This window comes from Pristis pectinata, chromosome 5 (genome assembly GCF_009764475.1).
Source record: "Pristis pectinata isolate sPriPec2 chromosome 5, sPriPec2.1.pri, whole genome shotgun sequence".
NCBI classification, from domain to species: Eukaryota; Metazoa; Chordata; class Chondrichthyes; order Rhinopristiformes; family Pristidae; genus Pristis; species Pristis pectinata.
Genome location: NC_067409.1, coordinates 10,155,969 through 10,177,134, shown reverse-complemented (window position 1 = coordinate 10,177,134; position 21,166 = coordinate 10,155,969). Strand labels below are relative to the sequence as shown.

At 39.9% G+C, this 21,166-nt stretch overlaps 1 protein-coding gene across 1 annotated transcript in view; it reads left to right on the top strand.

The window, feature by feature from the left end:
- LOC127570812 (WD repeat-containing protein 48) overlaps window positions 1-21,166 on the top strand; it is a 68,620-nt gene that overhangs the window by 7,712 nt on the left and 39,742 nt on the right. Inside the window, exons 2-10 of the mRNA XM_052016661.1 lie at window positions 4,670-4,810; window positions 7,621-7,699; window positions 8,974-9,056; window positions 10,316-10,445; window positions 11,002-11,090; window positions 12,248-12,349; window positions 14,053-14,277; window positions 14,748-14,822; window positions 17,227-17,329. Coding sequence (XP_051872621.1) covers window positions 4,670-4,810; window positions 7,621-7,699; window positions 8,974-9,056; window positions 10,316-10,445; window positions 11,002-11,090; window positions 12,248-12,349; window positions 14,053-14,277; window positions 14,748-14,822; window positions 17,227-17,329 — 1,027 coding nt within the window. The remainder of the gene's footprint in view (window positions 1-4,669; window positions 4,811-7,620; window positions 7,700-8,973; window positions 9,057-10,315; window positions 10,446-11,001; window positions 11,091-12,247; window positions 12,350-14,052; window positions 14,278-14,747; window positions 14,823-17,226; window positions 17,330-21,166) is intronic.

Sequence of the window (21,166 nt, the reverse complement as noted above, 5' to 3'; positions counted from 1 at the left end):
CAACTTGTCAAAGATTGTAGTAAATCTATACTGGCACCTATGTTGAATATATCTCGATTCAATTTGAGCCTTTGTGGCAAATTTTCATTTCCTGTTTCAGCTGGAGTCCAACACAGACTCAAACACAGATCCTTTAGAAATGAAAAACCTTAATCCCAAATCTTTGCTTTACATTAGAGCACATCACTTAGAGTTTGATATGGATCCTGAGGAGAGATGCACAGTCTATATATCAACATGCACTGTCCTCTAATCAAAGCTTTTCCAAGTTATCACCTGTGGCTCAGTTGCTAGAACATTTGCTTCCAAGTTAGGAGATTGGAGTCAGATCTGAATTCTCAGAGTCTTAAATACAAAAATTTAGGGTGTTTCACTACAGGAATATCACAGAGTTGCTGCCTTTCAGATGAAACATTAGACAAAGCCCCATCTGATGTTTTGAGTGGATGTAAAAGATCCTGTATCTCTAACAGATTATCTGGCGTCTAGTATTGATTATGTAGCAGTTTGTATTGTGCTGGTTGCCTGCTGCGGACGTTACATCGGTGACTTCAATAGTAAAGTACTTCATTGACTATGCAGCACTTTTGAACGTCCTGAGATTGTGAATGATAATGCAAATCTGTCTTTTACTTACAACATTACTCATGCGTGATATTTCAACATTAAGGTTTCAGTTTTTGCTGTGAATTTGAGAGGAAAGCTATTAAACCTAACCCACATTTTTTTTAAAGTTCGCTCTGTTAGAGCTGCTTATTAAGTAGGTAAAAAAAAATTTATATCTTGGATTAACATTCATTGACTTCAACCTGCAATTCTTTTACTACATTATATATCTGAGCCTTTGTGATCTGTTCTAGCTCTTCCCCACCTCACTTGCAAATCCTTCATTTATCTCTACCAAAAGTGACTTCAGTAACATAGTTTTCCTGTGACTTGAAGTTCAGGACCTCTAATAATTATGAAATCTTCTTATTGGTATTGATTAAGGGAACAACAAAAATTATTCCAACTGAGAACATACCAAGAATACAAATCAGATTTGGGGGGGGGAAACAGAAGCCAATTGTTCCAATGATGACACAGGAAAAAAAGATTGCAATTAAAAACACTTGGCAAATCCTCTGCTAGTTAAATACAAAATCTCTTGCATTTAGGTTTTAAATTTAATAGATTGACCAGTAAATTTAAGTTATTCTTCAAATCTTGATCTGAAAATAGATTACGGTACAATCATTATGATCACTTGATGCTGTTAGCTAAAAACCTACCTTTCATTTTCCATTGTAGGATGTGTTAGTAAGAATGGTTCTTCGGAAATATCGCTAATCCCGCTGTTCAGACTCGGAGTGTTGTTACGGGGGAAGAAAACATCTGATTCAAGTCTCTGCTTAGTATTAGCTTGGTTGTACCTTTTTCTACTCGTTGCTATCTGTTTATTGTCAGATATTAGGTTGGCACTGGCATGCTGCTTCTGTGTCTGTACAACATGAAGTTGGCAGCCTTGTGTTGACATTTCCCTGTAACAATTTCACCACACGATTTTTGTTTAAGTATGATCCTTTCCTTCCTGTAGGATCTGAATTGCTTCTGGCCAAGACTCTTGTACCCATGCCTACTTTCAAAAAGCACTTTTTTTTTCATTGCTCTTTCACCTTTAGACTGTAGAAACACTTAGTGCCATTACAGATGTTGCCCTTTCCAACTTGAAGTGAGTATTTTGATGTGTACAAGTACTGAAAGTGTTGGGGACAAATTGATATGATGAATTAAGTAAAGCACAGTGTATCAATAACTTTAAATCTGTTGCTTTGACTGTAATTTTTTTTTATGTTGTGACACTTCTATTTCACGTGTACTTACCAAGATTGTGATTCTGTTGTTGTACATTTCATAAATGATTGTCTATTGATAGCTTTAGCTGGTAGTGTAATTGCCTTATAAAGTTCATACACAGAAGAGTAAGCAATAACTGGTTTGATGTGAACATGTCTTATAAGGAAAGGTTGAGCAAGCTAGGGCTTTTCTGTTTGGAGCGACGCAGGATGAGAGGCAACTTGATGGAGGTGTACAAGATTATGAGGGGCATAGATAGAGTGGACAGCCAGCACCTTTTCCCCAGGACGGCAATGACCAATACCAGAGGATACCTGTTTAAGGTCAGAGGAGGAATGTTCAGGGGAGATGTCAGAGGTAGGTTCTTTATACAGTGGTGGGTGCCTGGAACGCACTGCTGGGGGTGGTTTTAGAGGCTGATACAATAGGGACATTTAAAAGGCTCTTAGATGGGCACATGGAAATAAGAAAATGAAGGGTATGGGCTGTGCAGGAGGGAAGGGTTAGATTGATCATGGAGAAGGTGTTCATATAGTTCAGCACAACATCGTAGGCCGAAGGGCCCATACTGTGCTATGCTGTCCTATGTTCTTCTATGAGCTTTGAAAAGAAATAAATGAAAATAATTTTGAATTGTGTTAACATTCAAAATGGGTACATTAGGATATCAATGAAGAATAGGACTCTCATAGTTTTGCATGTTCCTCTGGGTTACTGAGGAACCCAGAGGAATCTAGCACTCTCTGAGTCATTGTTATTGTCCTAGTTGATTGTGGAATAAACAAAACTCTGGGACCTGAACTCCCTGCAGTTTGTATTTGGCCCAGCAAAATGGAGGGCTGGTTCATACGACGAAATATAGAAAACCTCATCGTGATATATAGAAAACCTCATCGTAAAATATAGTGGAATTTTGAAAGAACACTGGTCATCCTTTTGCCTGCCACTTTAATTCTCCATCCCACTCCCACTGTGGCTTAGCTATCTGTAGCCTCCTGCATTAGCTTGGGGTTTCACACCTCACCTTCAATCTGGATACATAGCTTTCTGAACTTGATATTGAGTTTTACAATGTAGCAAACCCTTCTGTCTGTCAGAGTAGACCAGTCCATCTATGATATTGGCTCAGTGTTTCTCTCTCCATTAGCGTAACCTAACCTGCCAGGCACTAACTTCCGGTAACCCCACCCCTTTTTCTTTTCTTTCACCCCCCGCCAACTCCTGTGTCTTCCCTTATTCCTGTGGCTCCCTTCCCCCATCTTGATGAGCTGCCCATCTCCTCTCCTCCCATTGCCCTCTCCTACCAGATTCCTCCTCCTTCAGCCCTTGGTCTCTTCTACCTATTGCCTCTCAGCTTATTACATCTTCTGCCCCTCCCCCACCCACCTACCTTCCCCCTCCCACACCCACCTACCTTCCCCCTCCCACCTGGACTCACCTATCACCTGAGCTCACCTATCCCCTGCCTGTGTGTGCTCCTCCCCCTCCCCCCACCTTCTTATTCTGGCTTCTGCCCTCTACCTTTCCAGTCCTGATGAAGGGTCACGGCCCCAAACATCAACTGTTTATTTCCCTCCATGGATGCTGCCTGACCTGCTGAGTTCCTCCAGTACTTTTTGTGTATTGCTCCAGATTTCAGCATCTGCAGAATTTCTTGTGTCTTCAATGTTCTACAGCTCTACATTTGGCAACTTTTATGTTCTTTTGGTGTTCTCACTCTAACAGCCCTCGTTTCATAGCTTTTATATTCCTTTAATCAGAGTCCCTCTAACTGCAGCAATAACCCATCGACTGGATGATTTCATTTACAGTTTATCCCCAGGTAACCTTGGCCTCACCTTATCAGGAATATGATAATGCCCCCTCCATTGATTTCCCCACTCTCTCTGAAACTTAGCTAACTTGTTTTCCCCCTCTCCCAGTTCCATTGAGGGGTTTTCAACCTGAAGTATTCACTTTTTCTCTTTCCATAGATGCTGCCTGACCCAAGTGATTTACAGTGTTTGTGTGTTTTTTTGTATATTTTTTCAACATCTCTCTATTAACAGTTTTGGTTTTGGCATGGCAAGTTCAATGTTATTTCAAATTTATTCACTCACAGTTCGTGTCCTGGCTAACGTGATTGAAACTACAGAGCCCATTCTGAGCAGTGATTTGCTCCCTGTTCTTTGCTGAACCAGGAGGTATACTCCTAAGTAAAAAGGCCACCCACAAGACCTGGCTGAGGAGGAGTTTCTTCTCTAAGGGGTATGAATCTCTGGAGTACTCCACCTTAGAGCTGTGTCATTGAGTATATACAAAGCAGGGGAAGAGAGAAATTTTTGGACTATTAGGAAATCTAGGGTTACTTAGATGAGGCAGAAAATAAACCTGATGTATGGATCAGCTGTGATCCTACTGAATGGCAGAACAGGCTCACTCCTTTTTCTACTATCCCTGTGTTTTACCTTCATCTGAGAGGAGAGGCTTTAACATCTCGCATGAAATGTGGCCCCACTTACAATCACTATTGAAATATCATCCTTGTGTACGTGCTCAAATCTCTGCTGAGCCATTACCAACATCAAGTGCCCTACCCTTTGACAGCAGCTGACTAAATATTTGTTAAGTAATCAAAATGTGTGGAGAAGGGGATCATTGGAGAGCTTTACAAGTAACCTTTTTAGCCTATACATGAAATGAAAAAGCAAGGTTTAGTGTAGTTTTAATTCATTTCTGAAATTTTTTATCTATGATTGTCCCCAAAATTCATCCCATATGACAGGTTTCTCTTATTATGTTGTGATGAAATCCTGTGGTAATTTTATTGAAACTTGACTTTTTTTTACTTAAGGTATCATATGTCATTCGAGATGAGGTAGAGAAATATAATCGCAATGGAGTTAATGCACTTCAGCTGGATCCCACGTTAAATCGACTGTTTACAGCAGGCCGGGATTCAATTATTAGGATATGGAGTGTCAACCAACACAAGGTGAGAAACTTGGTTCAGCATCACTTTGTCTGCTCACATATTAGGTCTGTTATAATCTGCAGCCTTAATATTTATTTCAAAATCTGCACTGGGGAGATATGAGAAGTCATTCAGTGATGCATAATGCAAAATGTTCACCTAAACTTTCTATGGTACAATGCAAAGACCCTAATGATATTTCCATGAATCCATTTGAAATTGTAAGCTTTAAGTCTTTTGGAATCTATCTTAATTTGATCCATGTCCTCAGATGTTTGTGTTCAACAACTACAAACTTGTATGTATCAAAATTAGCAAACGACTTCTGATTACTGAAAGCTTATTTTAAAAAAATCATGGTCATTTTAAGATCTTAATTATGGATGAGAACTGTAATGGTTAATGTCCTGTGTAAGTAACCCATAAATTAAGTTTCACATTGAAAACAGATTCAGCAAATTTGGGATTTGTGGGCTAAAGCCAATTGACCATAAAAACTGCTAGATTGTTGTAAAAACGTGGCTTATTAACTGCTTCTATGGTTTTGTTTCGCCAAACCCATCCAGTGATTCATTCCTCTCTCACTCGCCTCCCCTAACAACTAGGTTATTCTAGTTCTGACGGCAGAGGACTTTTCATCCTCCACCCAACCTCCAAACTGCTGAAGAGGAGAAGCCTGTAATTTTGCTTTCAGTGATTTTGTTTACAACATGCCAGAAGATGTTTAGCATTTTCTGTGACTACAGTGTTTTTTGTAACCACAAGTGTGACAAGAACCTAATTTGTAGGATTTTGCTTTACTTCCTAAATGTTAACATCAGTGTTGTGATGAGGAATTTTCTGCCAGTTGACTCCTAACCATCTTATCAGACTTTAAATTAAAATATAAAAGTGCAAGGGAGTAGAATCAGTGAAATGCCAAAGTGTCTGTATTAGCACTGTACATATCTACTGATTCATAGAAAGAAGGGGGACTTGCATAGAAATGAATCTCCAAAACAAGGCTTAGCATAAAACATCTCCAAAACTTCTGCTGTAAGAAAATGTTTGGCACCTACTTGTGTCTCAAAGTAAACAATGATGGGGGAACTTGGTGTATGGGAGATTTCAAGTGAGAGCACTATGTGTGTTGTGTTTTTGCCAATTATTTTCAGCACAGAATGAGCCATGTTTATGCTCTGCACAGCCCTCCATTCTTCTAACTTTCAACTTCACCTATTTATCATGCTTCACTTCATTTGCCTCAACTAAATCTTGCATTAGCAAATTCCGCATCCTAACTGCTTAGGCAATGAAGTTTCTCTTGAATTTTGTATTTATCGACAATCCTATATTTACCTCCCCTAGTCTGGTTTTCTCCACAAGTAGAATGATTGATATCCATCCATACAAATGCTTCCATAATTTTAACATTTATCTCTTTTTAAGAGAACAATGGCCCAGCCTGTTTGATCTTTTGTGATCTCTCAGCTCTTGGTATTCTATTAAACCATTTCTGTACTTTCTGTCATGCCACCTTATCTCTTTTATAATACGAAGGCCAGAGCTATTTATGGTATTCCAAGTGCCTTCTATTTAGGATGTAAGAATATAAGGACCAGAGTTGGCCTGTCAGCCCCTTTTGCCTGCTCCACCATTCAATAAGATCATGGTTCATCCAGCCTTGACCTTAATACCACATTCCTATGCTGACCCTACCTCTGCAGTTCAAATACCTGTCAATCCATGCTGTGTATATATATTCAATGACTACCCCTCTGCAGGATAGACAGTTCCAAAGAGGCATGACCCTTTGAGTGAAATTCCTCCTTGTGCCTAATTTAAGTGGGATACCCCTTATTTTGATGCCATGTAGGAGGTGGTGAATTATTCCCTCAATGTCTTGTCTTTGCTGAGTGGTAACTCCCTTAAAGTGAAAAGTGATCCATAGTTTCCAAGATCTTCCTATCACTTCTGGCTGAAGATTCATGCAAATCCTTGAGACCTAGGCCACCTGCAACAAGCGTCTCAAAGCACCAACGCTATCTCCACAAAGTCCGCAATTAACAGGGGAACACCACCACCCGGAAGTTGCTCTCCAAGCCACACAGCATCCTGACTTGGAAGTATATCGCCATTCCCAAGTCAAATTCCTGGAACTTTCTCCCTAACAGCATTATGGGTATACCCACACCTCAAGGACTACAATTCTGAACTGTGCAGTTAAGCACTGTTGGATTCTTGGCACCTGGAGAACTCAGCATTTGTTTTATGTATGAACCAATATACGATTGTCCAAATTCTGAACTTCTATGAAGTTATTTCAAGGGCAACACAGTGGTGCAGCAGGTTGCATTGCTGCCTCACATCTCCAGCGATCCAGGTTCAGCTGTTGTTGTGTGTGTGGAGTTTGCATGTGCTGCTTGTGACCGTCTGGTTTCCTATTGGTGCCCTGGTTTCCTCCAATATCCCAAAATTGTAGTCAAATTGACTACTTTATAAAATTACCCTTAGTGTGGGTGAATGGCATGGGAATCGGGGAAGATTTGATGGGCATGTAAGAGAGAATTGCTCTGTGATCTGGTATAAATATCTGGCTGCCTTCTATGTCATGAAGAAAATAAGAATTAAAAAGCTGATCATTGCAAATTTTTTAAAACCCAACTATCTAATTGCCTAGATCCAGGTTAATTTCACTTCTTCAGCACAAAGTTGTACTTCATCTGGAATTAAATCCAGACTCTGCGAGACCACCTCCCCTTCACTGTCTTCATTCTGGAACAGATCATCATCCAGCTCTGCAGTTATGACAAACTTCTATGTGACTAATAAAATCTATTTTTCTCTTTCAGCAAGATCCTTATATTGCCTCTATGGAGCACCATACTGACTGGGTAAATGATGTTGTATTATGCTGCAATGGAAAGACCTGTGAGTAGTTCAGCTTTCCTACTTTGAATCAATTTCTTAACATATTGAATACTTAACAGTAAATGTCTTCTTGCTCACTCTGGGTATTGGTGCACCATTTGTACTTGAGCTAGATGTTTTGCACCGTGTAATTGTTTTATTCCAGGCTGCGATCAGTGGTGTCATTGTAATGGTGCCTTTGAAGTGTTGAAAGTGTTTGGTCCTGTTGCTGTTGGTAATATTCTTCAGTGCCAGTAATGCTCCAGGGAACATGCTGTCCACTCTCTCCTGTTTCTTTAAGCCTTCCTTCCTCAGATTATCCCCACTATCGAGATTTATTATTAACATCCATATAATTTGTTTAATTTTCAATAATTGTGTAAGACCAGGATGTTATTGCTCATCCCATAATTTACACATCTCCCCCACCACAAAAAAAGTTGTAATAGGCAGCATCCTTAAACAACTGAGGTTCATGTGCTGCTGGGTGTGCTCCTGGAATTTGGCTCAGTGCCCACATAGAAATGGTGCTAGGTGTCCATGTGGGATTCTCTGATGGAGATCTTGGAAGGTGATGATCTTCCCATGCAACAGATAGCATTCTTTTCAGGTGGCAAATGTTGTCAAAGAGACTCGTAAGCACTGCAAGCATAATATGGATTCTTGAGTTGCTGAATGTGCTCCTAATGATGCAGGCTGCTTTGATCTGGATAGTGGTGAGCTTTTGACCTGTAAGGTGCAGTTACAACACCTAATAGGAGAGCCTTCCATTGCAACTCTTGACTTGTGGCTGGCAGAAGGGTTTCATTCAGTCACTAGGGAGTCAATGCTGCAGAATTCCCACCTGCCTTTGGTAGTCATGGTATCTATGAGGGTGGTCCAGTTTCTTATCATTGAGGGAATTGGCAACACTGGTTTAAATGTTATGTGGCCATAGTTGCCCTTTTTGCAGGTAGCCATTGTGTGGTATTCATTTGTTTTGCTGTTTATCAGCTTGTTGGATGCTGGCATGGAATTCTTTGGGTAGGTAATCTTTTGATGATAACTGCCTTAACTTGGGGATATTTCTGGTTTCCTATTACATTTTAAGAAGTATCTAGTAGAATAGTCTACTCTCACGTAGAAGGTATCTAAAAACCTGGTGGTGTTGCCTGATCACAGTTTCCTGTTGGTCAACTAGCTGATTCTAGCTCATTTAATAGATTGGCACGGCATGTGAGATCGTCGCATAAGTGATGATTCTAAAGTTGGTTGCAAACTTCTTTAACATTTAAAATTGGCCTTTTTCTTTGTAGTAATATCAGCTTCATCTGACACTACAGTGAAAGTGTGGAATGCTCATAAAGGATTTTGTATGTCTACATTGCGAACTCACAAGGTAGGTTTTTTTTAAATTTGGGGAAACTGCAAGTTCCTGTGAAGAAAATAAAATCATTTATTTTAAATGTGTTTTCCCGGTGACAATGGTAATACTTTTCTATACATGTTATGGAATACTTCTGCAATATCCCAAAAAGTTCCTAATTGGTCTTGAGGTGATCCGTTGGTTAGTGCGGTTATTGTAGACCTCTTTCTCGTGCTCCATACTATACATATGTTCTGGTATTTGTATCACATCATTAACATGTTTTTTAATTTTTAAAAAATTGTCTTTGTTTTGAGAACATAAAAATAAACTTAGCCTATCTACGTAAAGCTACAATTAATTTGCATCCTGTCAGCTTGCAAAATGGGAATTTGAATCCCTTGCTTTTAGTTAAATTGAGCTTAATTCTGTGCAATAAAAAATATAGCAGTATGGTTAAACCAGAACATGTTAGCTTGCCTCAGTTAACAGCAGTTTTGTCAGGCCTGTGGATTCGAACAGCAATCCAGGATTTGAGTGCATAATCCAGACTGATGTGGTGCAGCACAGAGAGTGGTGCTTTGTTGTGAATGCCTTTTGAAAGAGATATTAAACCCAGTGCCCACTCTGTTGCATCCAGTAGTTTTGATGGATGTTAACTATATCCTTTCAAAGAAAAGGAATTTTCCTCATGTCAGAACCAGTATCCTGCCTTAATTTGATATCACTGGTTGTTCAGCTCATTTGCTGTTTGTGGCAGCCTGCTGTGTGCAGAGTAGTTGCTCCGATTGCTTTTGTTACAATAATGAACATCAAAATTTAAGAAATGAAAATGAAGTAGTTGGGATATCCTGAGTTTCTCATGTTGCCTTTTTTTTACTGGTATTCATGTACAACTTGCACTTACAGGAAATTTGAACATTATAAGGTATTGCCAGTTCTTTCTGGAGTATTATCAAACAACATTTGACTTGAGTCACATCAGGGCAGGTTACCAAAACCTTGGGTCTTAGATATTACCCTGAAGGAAGTTACAGGGCACTGAGCTATGTTTACCAAGGAAGACAAAGAGAATCTACCAGCTTTTTTCATCGATGCCTGCTAACCATTTCAAGAAAGTTGACATATGGATTTTTTTGAAGACATTTGCCATATTCACTTGTGATAGTGGATGCTCACTGTCTAGTCACAGATGGGAAACTGGAATGATACTGCAATGCAAGTGCCTGGTATTAGAGAGGAGGGAGAACATTGGGAACAAACAAAAAACAATTTACTTTTTTTCTGTGTAGGATTACGTGAAGGCATTGGCATATGCAAAAGATAAAGAGTTGGTGGCTTCAGCAGGATTGGACAGACAGATTTTCCTCTGGGATGTAAACACTCTTACAGCATTGACTGCCTCAAACAACACAGTCACAAGTAAGTCCTCACTGTAAACAGAATAAGGGTAAAGTACATGTAGACCATGAAATGAGCCTTTATCACAATTCATGTAAACGTGAGGGAGGTTTTTAAAGATGAGAATTTTTAATTTTTCCTGCTTAAGTATGTGATGCTAGCTATCCTTAATCACACTAAAAATATAGTGGAAGTGAGTAGTTGACTAAGTCATTTTGGAAGCCACATGGTGTGAAACTGGTAAATTATTTTTCCAGATTTTTTGTTATATCTACTGAATCTTTCATCTCTGTATAAGGCATACCACAGACTACCTAGGAACTCAAATCTTGATGAAATTAAGTAGGAAAGAAAGCCACTTTTGCAGCCTTTCACATAAATAGGTTTAAATTGGGTTCACCCATAACTTTTGAAATGAGAAATGTTGATATGGCCAACCAGTTTATTTTAAAATAAAAGTTCCTGTTGCTACTCTCTCCTACCCAGTGGTTTATGAAACCAAATATTGTCCAAATGCATCAATCAAGGAATGAAAGTATTACAGCAATAAATGGGTAAATACTCTTTTCTGTAACAGCATCATCGCTGAGTGGGAACAAAGACTCCATTTATAGCCTTGCAATGAACCAGATGGGAACAGTAATTGTTTCTGGATCAACTGAAAAGGTAAGTTACAGTGACAGCTATGCCAGATGCTTCCAGTAATTGAGAAGAGGACACCTTTTGATATTTTGGTGACCTGCTGTCAGATGTTTTTGATTTTAACATCATGAGCTATCAAGTTGTTTCAGGTATATTGTGGGTTATAGATAGATGTTTTCATATATTTGAGTCTGAAAAGGTAATTTGCCTACTAAATTTCAAGTTTTAATACAATATTTGAATTTTCTACTGGTAATGTTGTACTCTGCAGCTGAGTTATTTGACAAAGTCAGAAGAACCATATGACCAGGATTGAGAGGTTATGAGTTATAAGGGGAGGTTATACTGGGTTTGTTTACTGTGGAGTGTTGGAGGCTAAGGGGAGACCTGATAGAAGTTTATAAAATTATGAGAGACATAGATAGAGTAGACGGCCAGAATCTTTTTCTCAGGGTACAAATGTCAAATACTAGAGGGCATAGCTTCAAGGTGAGAGGGAGAAAGTTTAAAGTGGATGTGCAGCACATGTTTTTTTTACACAGAGTGTTAGGCATCTAGAGTGGATGTGCAGCACATGTTTTTTTTACACAGAGTGTTAGGCATCTAGAGTGGATGTGCAGCACATGTTTTTTTTACACAGAGTGTTAGGCATCTAGAGTGGATGTGCAGCACATGTTTTTTTTACACAGAGTGTTAGGCATCTAGAGTGGATGTGCAGCACATGTTTTTTTTTACACAGAGTGTTAGGCATCTAGAGTGCACTGCCAGGGGTGGTAGTGGAAGCAGATATGATAGTGGCGTTCAAGAAGCTTTTAGATAGGCACGTGAATATGTAGGGAATGGAGGGATATGGATTATGTGCAGGCAAAAGGGATTAGTTTAATTTGGCATCATGCTCAGCACAGACATTGTGGACAGATGGGCCTGTTTCTGTGCTGTGCTGTTCTATGTACAATCAGTTTCTTCAGATTTATTTAATCTACAATTATGTTTCTGAGAATTTTCTTCCCAACAAATTTTTGACATGTTTAATTTGCTTTAATTGATTAACTGAATTTATGACATTAAACAGGAATCGAGTAATTATTTTAGAAAGAAGATCTTTCTAAAATAAAATAGGCGCTTTTAGTCACAAGATACCTAAAGTAATTTGAGCTGTTGGTTTCTGATGTCATTAACAGGTTCTGAGAGTTTGGGATCCCAGGACATGTGCAAAACTGATGAAACTTAAAGGCCACACAGATAACGTGAAAGCTTTACTACTGAACAGAGATGGAACACAGGTAGTTTCCACTTTTTTTTTGCATTTGTATGTATTTTTCAATTTTTTTTGTTTATCATCTTTTGGTTCATTAACTGCTCCTTTACCTCTAGTCAGGCTTGGGTATTTAAGACCTGCTTCAAAAGCTTCATTGCAGTGATGTTGGCTGAGGCCACGAAAATATAACTGCCTCTTCTGATGTTTTCTGTGTCTTGCTTTCCTCTCATTCTCTCTCTTCTCTTACTTGCTCTGTTTCACCTTTTTCTTTCCAGCCCATTCTCTTGCTCACTGACCTTTTCCCCTCCAACTTGCTGGCTGTTATTTCCCTCCCTGCTTTATTTTTTTAAATATTGTCCAGTTAGTTACAATGGAGTTGTTTGATTGTTGAATCTGTTATGTAATACAAAATGATATGTCAGACCTTCAGAGATGATGAATTTTGTATTTCACCGGGACACCTCTTTAATTGCTGATGCCAACAAAAGGACGAATGTTTCAATATTTTTGAAGTTCAGCTATAGCATTGCAAAATCCTGATTAGGCTAGCATTCTGAGGAAGATGTCTTAGCATTGGAGGAAGTGCAGCATAGAAAAACCAGTGAGATAATGGATACCAAGTTTTTATTCCATAGAATTTAGATCAAAATTTGGTCGGTTTCCGAGATATTAAGAAGAATTTGCAGGGTGGTTGGAGGGAAATGATTTCCACTGGTTAGGGAGTTTTGAACTGGAGGCATTGTCATAAAATCTGAGCTAGGCTTTGAGTGTGAAGTCAAGAAGTACATCTACAGACAGACCGATAGAAATTTGGAGCTCTCTTCAACTGATAGAAATTGACATGAGGTCACTTTTAAATATAAAATTAATAGCCTTTCTACCATGTGCAAGGCACAAGTAAGGATCATGTCGGAATGAGTGTAGCTCCAACAATTCTCATTTAGCTCGACACCATCCAGGATAAAACAGTCTGCTTGATTGATATCCTATGTACTGCTCTAAATATTCATTATCTGCATTATCGCTGTAGTGTTTGCAGTGTGAGCCATCTACAAAATCACTGCAGTTAGTTACTTCAACATTTCTGACAGCATCTCTCAAACATGTGATCTTTGCCACCCAGGAAAGACAAAGGGCCAGCAGGCACATTGGAACATCACCTGCAGGTTCAAGTCATGCATGATGGTGCCTTGAAAGAACAGTGATATACTTCCATCAACGATGGGTCTACATCTTGGAATTTGTCTGTAGGAACACCTTTGTTAAAACAACTACAGTGGTTCAAGAAGGTAGCTCACCACCACCTCTAAAGGACTATTAGAGATGGGCAATAATTACTGTCCTTGTATCTGCAGTGATCTCATTGAATGGAGGCAAAGGTTCAAGGGGCTAAATAGCCAAGACCTGTTTCTCTGTCGGAAGCTGGGATCCAGGAAAACCAGCGACAAAGTTGCATTTATGATTTTTTTTAAAGACAACATTTTAATGGGAATTATTTTTGTACAGTCCCTGTGTTGAAACTAACTGGCTTGACAGCATTTTCTTTAAGCTGGGTGGAAGAAGGTGAACCTATCCATGTTTGCTTCACACAAAGTTGGTATGTCATAGCCTTTGTGATTCAACCCACAACAAGTGCAATGTTTTTATCCTGAAGGTGTTCATGGTTAAGAAATCTCTCATCAATAGAGTTGATACCGTTAATATTTTCTTCTATTTCATTTCCACTAGTGTTTGTCTGGTAGTTCTGATGGAACTATCCGCCTGTGGTCTTTGGGACAACAGAGATGTATAGCAACATATCGGGTTCACGATGAAGGAGTTTGGGCATTGCAAGTCAATGAAGCCTTCACGCATGTCTACTCTGGAGGAAGAGACAGAAAAATCTACTGCACAGACCTCCGGAATCCAGATATTAGAGTTCTGATTTGTGAAGAAAAAGCACCAGTTCTGAAGGTACTAATATAAGAACATGAACAATTTGTTCAGTGCATTAAAGGCAGAAGGACAACAGTGAAAGTAGCAATCTGGCTACTGATAGTGGGGGGGAAGGAAGCTACTTCTGAATCGATGCAATGCAAGTCAAGCGAACGTTTAAAATAGTTCTTTAATCCATTCATCAATTATGCCATCAACTTAGTTCATGTAGCATTTGATGTTCTGAAATATAAATCCCTGTATCATGGGAGACCTAAACATTTGGTGACTCCTTGATCTCTTTAAGAATACCATTGTCTTGTTCACCAGCCATATGACTAATAACACGGGTTACTTAAATTCAGGGTACAAATCAACTTTAAACTTTCCTAGGAGTTTAATTTTAGTGTGAGTGTATAACGCGTAGGCTCTGCATTACTTTTGATTTTATTGCTCTAGTAGTATTAACTAAATGTATGCCTTTTTAATTTCTGTGTTTTAATTGGCAGATGGAGCTAGATAGATCAGCTGATCCTGCCCCAGCTATATGGGTATCCACTACAAAATCATCTGTGAATAAATGGGTAAATATGTCTTGGTGTTTAAGCAGGCTGTAGTGTACTTGATGTTGGTGCCCAGTCTATTTGTCAATCGGACATATTATGAAGATTGATTTATTACTACATTAATGCACGTAAAGTCTGCCTTTTGAACAAGTGCACTTTGTTTCTTCTGACCCTGCTTTCCCTTGCTCTTGAATCCGAGGGATTCATTTAAGGTACAGCATTGATCAAACGGCATGGCCTGTTAATCTCCGCTGTGGAAGAAGCCTGTCCCAGGTCTAATTACTTAGTATCTTTGGGGGAGGGGGGAGGGGGAAGGGGGAGGGGGGAGTGGTTTGAGTGCAGTGCCTCATGCAGTCATGTACTTTCATTATTTAGCAGCCCTTGAATTCAAATTATGAACCAATTGATGAGCTGATGGTTTAATCTATTTCTTAATTGTATTTTGTGCAGTCAAAGTTTAAAACTGTTTTGTTGAGGAGGACTTCCCTATTCAAGTCCTTTTCCTTTTATTGAAGGAAGTACCTCAGGAATAGTTAAGTGAGCTGCAGGAAGAGGAAGTATCACTGTGGTAGAATATTAGGCTGGTTTCAGCTTTCTCCTTCAGTCCGATTTGGGATTTTTTTAATTACTGCAACCTACTGTGGCAGTTCTGAAATGGAGGAAGGACAAAATTACTCAAGAAATTTGCACTTGCCCCAATATGCTGTGCTTAAAGTGACATTGATGGGCTTACGTGTACGTTTAAAGTTATAATTTTTTTTAAAAGTCCAACTGGAACACCTTGGTTTCAAGAAGAGTGGAACAACTTGAAAAATCACTCACCAAATTCAACAAGAGGTGGCAAAAGTTGTGCTGCAAAATAATACTTATGGAATGCTGTGTCCACATTTTTGATCTTTTTTAGAATCATTGAAAGGTGCAGAGGGAGGCTATTTGGCCCATTGTGTCTATCCTGGCTCTTTGGAAAAGCAGTCATTCTTAATTCCTCGCCTCCTACATTTTGTCCCAAATCCTGTAAATTCCTCACCCGTGACTAATTATTTATGGGATCGGCTTTTCAGGCAGAGTGTACCAGATCTAGCAACTGAGTGAATCAATTTTTCCCTATGTACACTCAGAATTTTTTTTAACCAATAATTTAAGGGTTCGGGTATTGACCCACTTGCCAGAGGTGATAGGTTTTCTATATTTGTTCTACTTAAACCCTCCAACATCTTAATGCCTCTTAAGTCACCTCTGGCCTTATTAATTCCAGTAACAATGCTAACAATGTTTCAGCCTCTCCTCATAAGTAAAGTTCTTCATTTTTGATCTTTTTTTCTACCTTTTCATCGTTATTGCTGAAATGTGATGCCCCACATCATTCAAGATGCTCTTCGACCAGTATTTATAACATTTCAACATCTTATGCTTCTAATCAAAAACCTTATGCCTTTTTAATCACTTTATTGGTTTTCTGTGGAAGAAATGGGTGCCTGATTTACGGTCAAATTTCTTTCCAATAATTTGTTTCTTACATGTTGTATAGACACTCCTGCCTCAGATTTATGGAAGCTATGTGGATTTATGTTTTAAGCAATGAGTTACTGTCATAGCCTTGTGATCTGCGGAACAGTAAAGAACGGCCAGTTTATTCAAAGGAGTTTATTCAAGAAGATAAACATTTTGTAATTAATTTTCTTAGGGCCTTGGCGGTCTGGAGTTTCTCTTCTTTCTCCTCCAAACCCTTTAAAACCTCCTTCTGGCCTTGGCAACTGCAACTAATTGACTAACTTAACAGGTTACCAGCTGAATTTTATTTACTATGTTAAGTCTAATCGAAGGCATTAGTGAGTGCTTGTATTTAGTGCTTGTATTAAGTGAATTAGCCTATAATAATTTCTATCTCAAAGTTTTGTCAAGAGTTTTTGAAACTGTCCAGTTTTATTAGTAAACTTGGGGATTTAACACGGCTTTGCAAAATGTTCTCGACTTGATTGAAGGAGCAATGTTGAAGGGCATGGTGCGAAAGTTGAGGACCCAGGTGACGGAGCAGTAAACTTCATACAGACTTCAGTTCATGGAATCGTAGACTGAGACAACACGAGAGAAGGCTGTTTGGATGTGGTGCCTATGCTGGTTGTGGAGGAGCTATCCAATTAGTTTCACTCATACGGACATACAGGTTGGGAGTGAGAGCACACCAGTCAGCCCCTTGAGCCAGCCCCACCATTTACTAATCTGGTTGTAAGCAGAGTTGCGTTTCCTGCTTTCCATGGTAACTTTTCACCACCGGTTGGCAGTTAGTATAAACGTGAAACCATGAAAGCATCAAAACATGGAAAACTATTTGAAAACTCCACGTTTTGTTTTTGGTAGGAGACAATGCTCAAGTTTTTTTGTGCATATGAGTTAACCAAAGTTTTCATAATTTGTTTTGCAGTCCATGAAGGGTATTCACAATTTCAGGGCATCTGGAGATTATGACAATGACTGCAGTGCTCCCTTAATTCCACTTTGCACGCAGCCAGAACAAGTAATCAAAGGTATGTGCCATTAATCCAGTCATGAATTTCTTTGAAGAACAAGAATACATTTTGTATGGGGCAGTTTGCCAAAAATGTCGTTGATTTTCATTAGACTGATATCCTGCAGTAAGGCTCAGCTCTTCATGCTGAGCTGGAACTTTCAGTCACCACCCAAAGTTTGGAAGGGTAAAGCCTGTGAACTTCAGTGACGAACCAACCCTATTTTCATCCAGGATGAAACCAAGATCATCTCCAATTCCTTGTTCTTTTGCTATCAGTAGGTTTAATAGAAAAAAATTATTACCAGGAGGTCAAGTACCAAAGGAGCAACACACAAAATGCTGGAGGAACTCAGCAGGCCAGCCAGCATCTATGGAGAGAAATAAACAGTTGACGTTTTCTGGTCAAGATTCTTCATCAGGACTGGAAAGGAAGAGGGCAGAAGCCAGAATAAGGAGGTCAGGGAAGGGGGAGGAGCACACGCAGGTGATGGTTGTGTCCAGGTGAGAGGGGGAAGGTAGGTGGATAGGAGAGGGGGCATGAAAGGGAGTGATGTAAGAAACTGAGAGGTGATGGGTAGAAGAGGCAAATGGCTGAAGAAGGAGGAATCTCGTAGGAGAGGGCAGTAGACCATGGAATAAAATAGATGGGCAGGTTGTGAGGGTGGGGGAGGGGAAAGAGAATGGGTGAGGGGGCCACAGGAATGAAGGATGACAAAGGGGAGGGGGAGAAACAAAAAAATAAGTGGGGGAAAGAATGGAGGGGTTGCCAGAAGTTAAAGAAATCGATGTTGATGCCGTCAGGTTGGAGACTACCAAGGTGGAGTATGAGGTGTTGTTCCTCCAACTGCATCTGGCCTCAACGTGGTAGTAGAGGAGGCCATGGATAGACATGTCAATATGGAAGTGGGATGTGGAATCGAAGTAGCTGACCACCGGGAAATCCTTGTTTTTGTGGCGGACAGAGCGAAGGTGCTCAACAAAGCGGTCACCCAATCTGCATTGGGTCTCACCAATGTAGAGGAGGCCGCACTGGATGCAATAAATGACACCCTCTGATTCGCAGGTGAAGCGCTGCCTCACCTGGGAGGACTGTCTAGGGCCCTGAATGGTGGTGAGGGAGGAGGTGTAGGGACAGGTGTAGTGCTTTGTACAGTTGCAGGGATAAGTGCCAGGAGAGTCATCAGTGGGGAGGGACGAGTGGACAAGGGAGTCGCGGAGAGAGTGATCCCTGCAGAAAGCAGTGGGGAGATGTGCCTGATGGTGGGATTCCGTTGGAGGTGGCGGAAGTTGCAGAAATGATGTGTGGGATGCAGAAGTTTGTGGGTGGTGACTGAGGACAAGGGGAACCCTGTCCCTGTTATGTCGGGGAGTGGTGGGGAGGGGGGGGATTGGGGTGAGGGCAGACATACGGGAAATGGAGGAGATGCGGGTGAGGGCAGCATTGATGGTGGTGGAAGGGAAACTCAGTTTACTGAAAAAAGAGAACATCTCAGATGACCTGTAATGGAAAGCCTCATCATGGGAACAGATATGGTCGTGAACTCCTGATGCAGGGTCTTGACTCAAAACGTCGACTGTTTATTTCCCTCCATAGATGCTGCCTGACCTGCTGAGTTCCTCCAGAATTTTGTGTGGGTTGCATGGAACTGATCAGATTTGTCTACAGAGAGTCAGCAAAAGTTTGCTGGACTGAACAATCTCCTTTTCTGCTGTTATGAATAGTATCTGTGGATTTATCTTTTCCCTATTGATGCTGCCTGAGCTGCTAGGTTTTTCCAAACGTCCTTGTTATAGTTTCAAAGCTTTTTTGTTTCTTGTCAACTGTGCTGTCACAGATAACAAACTTTTGGTGAAAAATAGATTTAGAGAATAGTATTTTTCTCAGTTTATTATGAACATATCTTCAGTTGAAAATTAATGTGTTAATGCTATCCATTTGAAACTAAATTGGAGTTTAATAGGCCAATTGTGAGCTTGTCTATATATAATTGTGTGTCATTTAGGTGTACCATCCATTCTATTTAATATAAAAATAATCATTTGGGTTATGTGCAATACAAATTAATTTATTATGCTTTGAGAGCTGCAAAATCCCTCAATTAATTTGAATGGGAATAAAATGTTGGAATTAATTTGACTAAGTTTTGTCTTGCTTTCCTGTGAATATGAAAACAGTAATGGAGTTACAATAGTGGAGTTAAATAGTGATCCAAAAAGTTAAATCTTGGGTTGCTGTTACGTGGTATGTCACTTGGGACAATTTTTGATGTAAGTACTTGTGGCAGCTAGCAAACCCACTGTTTCAGACCCAGATGAAGGGTCTTGACCCAAAACGTTGATTGTCCATTTCCCTCCATAGATGCTGCCACTGAGTTCCTCCAGGCTCCAGCATCTACAGAAACTTGTCTCTTTACTGCTTCATATGCTTTTTGGGATTCCATTTACAAGCTGCCTCACTATGGGTTGTTGTCCATGCTGCGATTCAGTTTGTCCCATTATTTTTGCATAATTAGATGTTATGTAGCCAAGGGACAATGATGTTGTTGTGTTATAAATGAAAAGATGCATGTTAAATATCTAACAACAGCATTATAACTTTGATTCTTCGCAGTTTCTAGCCTCTGTGTGGCAATTGCACTTGATAGAAATTGCAAGCTTGCTTTGTGGGGATGCACAAGGGAAGGTCTGTCACTCTAGTATGCTCTGTTGAAAAACTGGCAAGGGTGACAGTTGATGGGAGGACATTAGTTGAGGTAGTGGTGGCCCTTGGCACACACATCCTCGCCATGCTTGGGTGCATTTTTGCATGCAGCAGCTACCTTTACAAGGGTGAATTAGTGCAACTCTTGCTGCTGAGTTTTATCTGGGCATAGGTCAACCTGCTTCATGCTTTCTCTGAGGTTTGCTGCTTAATAATCGTACATCAAAAATGTCAGCCTAGATTTTAACATTGCCCTCCGACTCAATGTAACTCATGATTCTTGTAGCTTGGTTGCCTCAGCTGAAATCAGCCATTGCAAAACAGACTGGTGACCAAACCCAGAGACATCTGGATCTGCACAGCCGAGTTATTCAGTGGATAAGACCATAAAACCCTGTGCGGTTTGCTATCAACAATGAATAAATAATATGGTTTAACAGTGTTTTGAAATAGCTTGAAATAATTTACCATGAGTAGTCAAGTAAATAATGACTTGTTTGAATGCTGCATGGATACTGGTGTATAGTGTTTTCTCAGTGCTTGAACCCAGGTGAAACGTTATATTCCAGTCTCTTCTGCTCCTTTTTTTTTAATAAATAAGAAACAGAAAAACGAGCAATACTAGGCCATTCGTCCCTTCGAGTCTACTCCACCATTCAGTATGGTCATGGCTGATCATTCAAATTCAATACCCTGTTCCAGCTTTCTCCCCATATTCTTTGATTCCTTTGCCCTTTAAATATATTCAAGGAGTTTGTTTTAATGACTGGTAGACAATTCCATTGATTCACCACTCTCTGGAAGAAGATAATTTCTCCTCATCTCAGTCTGAAATGGCTTGCCCCTTATTCTTAAACTCTGATCCCTGGTCTTAGGCTCCCTCAGCACCCAATCGATCTAGTCTAATTCTATCTAGTATTTTATAGTTTTCTATGAGATTCCTTCTTGATCTTCTAAATTCTAGTGATTAGAAGCCAATTCACCCAAACTCTCTTCATTCATCAGCCCTACAAGCCCAGGAATCTGGCAGATCTTTCCTCAGAGAAGGAGACCAAAGTTGTACCCAATACTCTAAAGTGTGGTCTCATGAAGACCCTGTACAATTGCAGCATGATATTCCTGCTCCTGTACTCAAAGCCCCTCACTATGAAA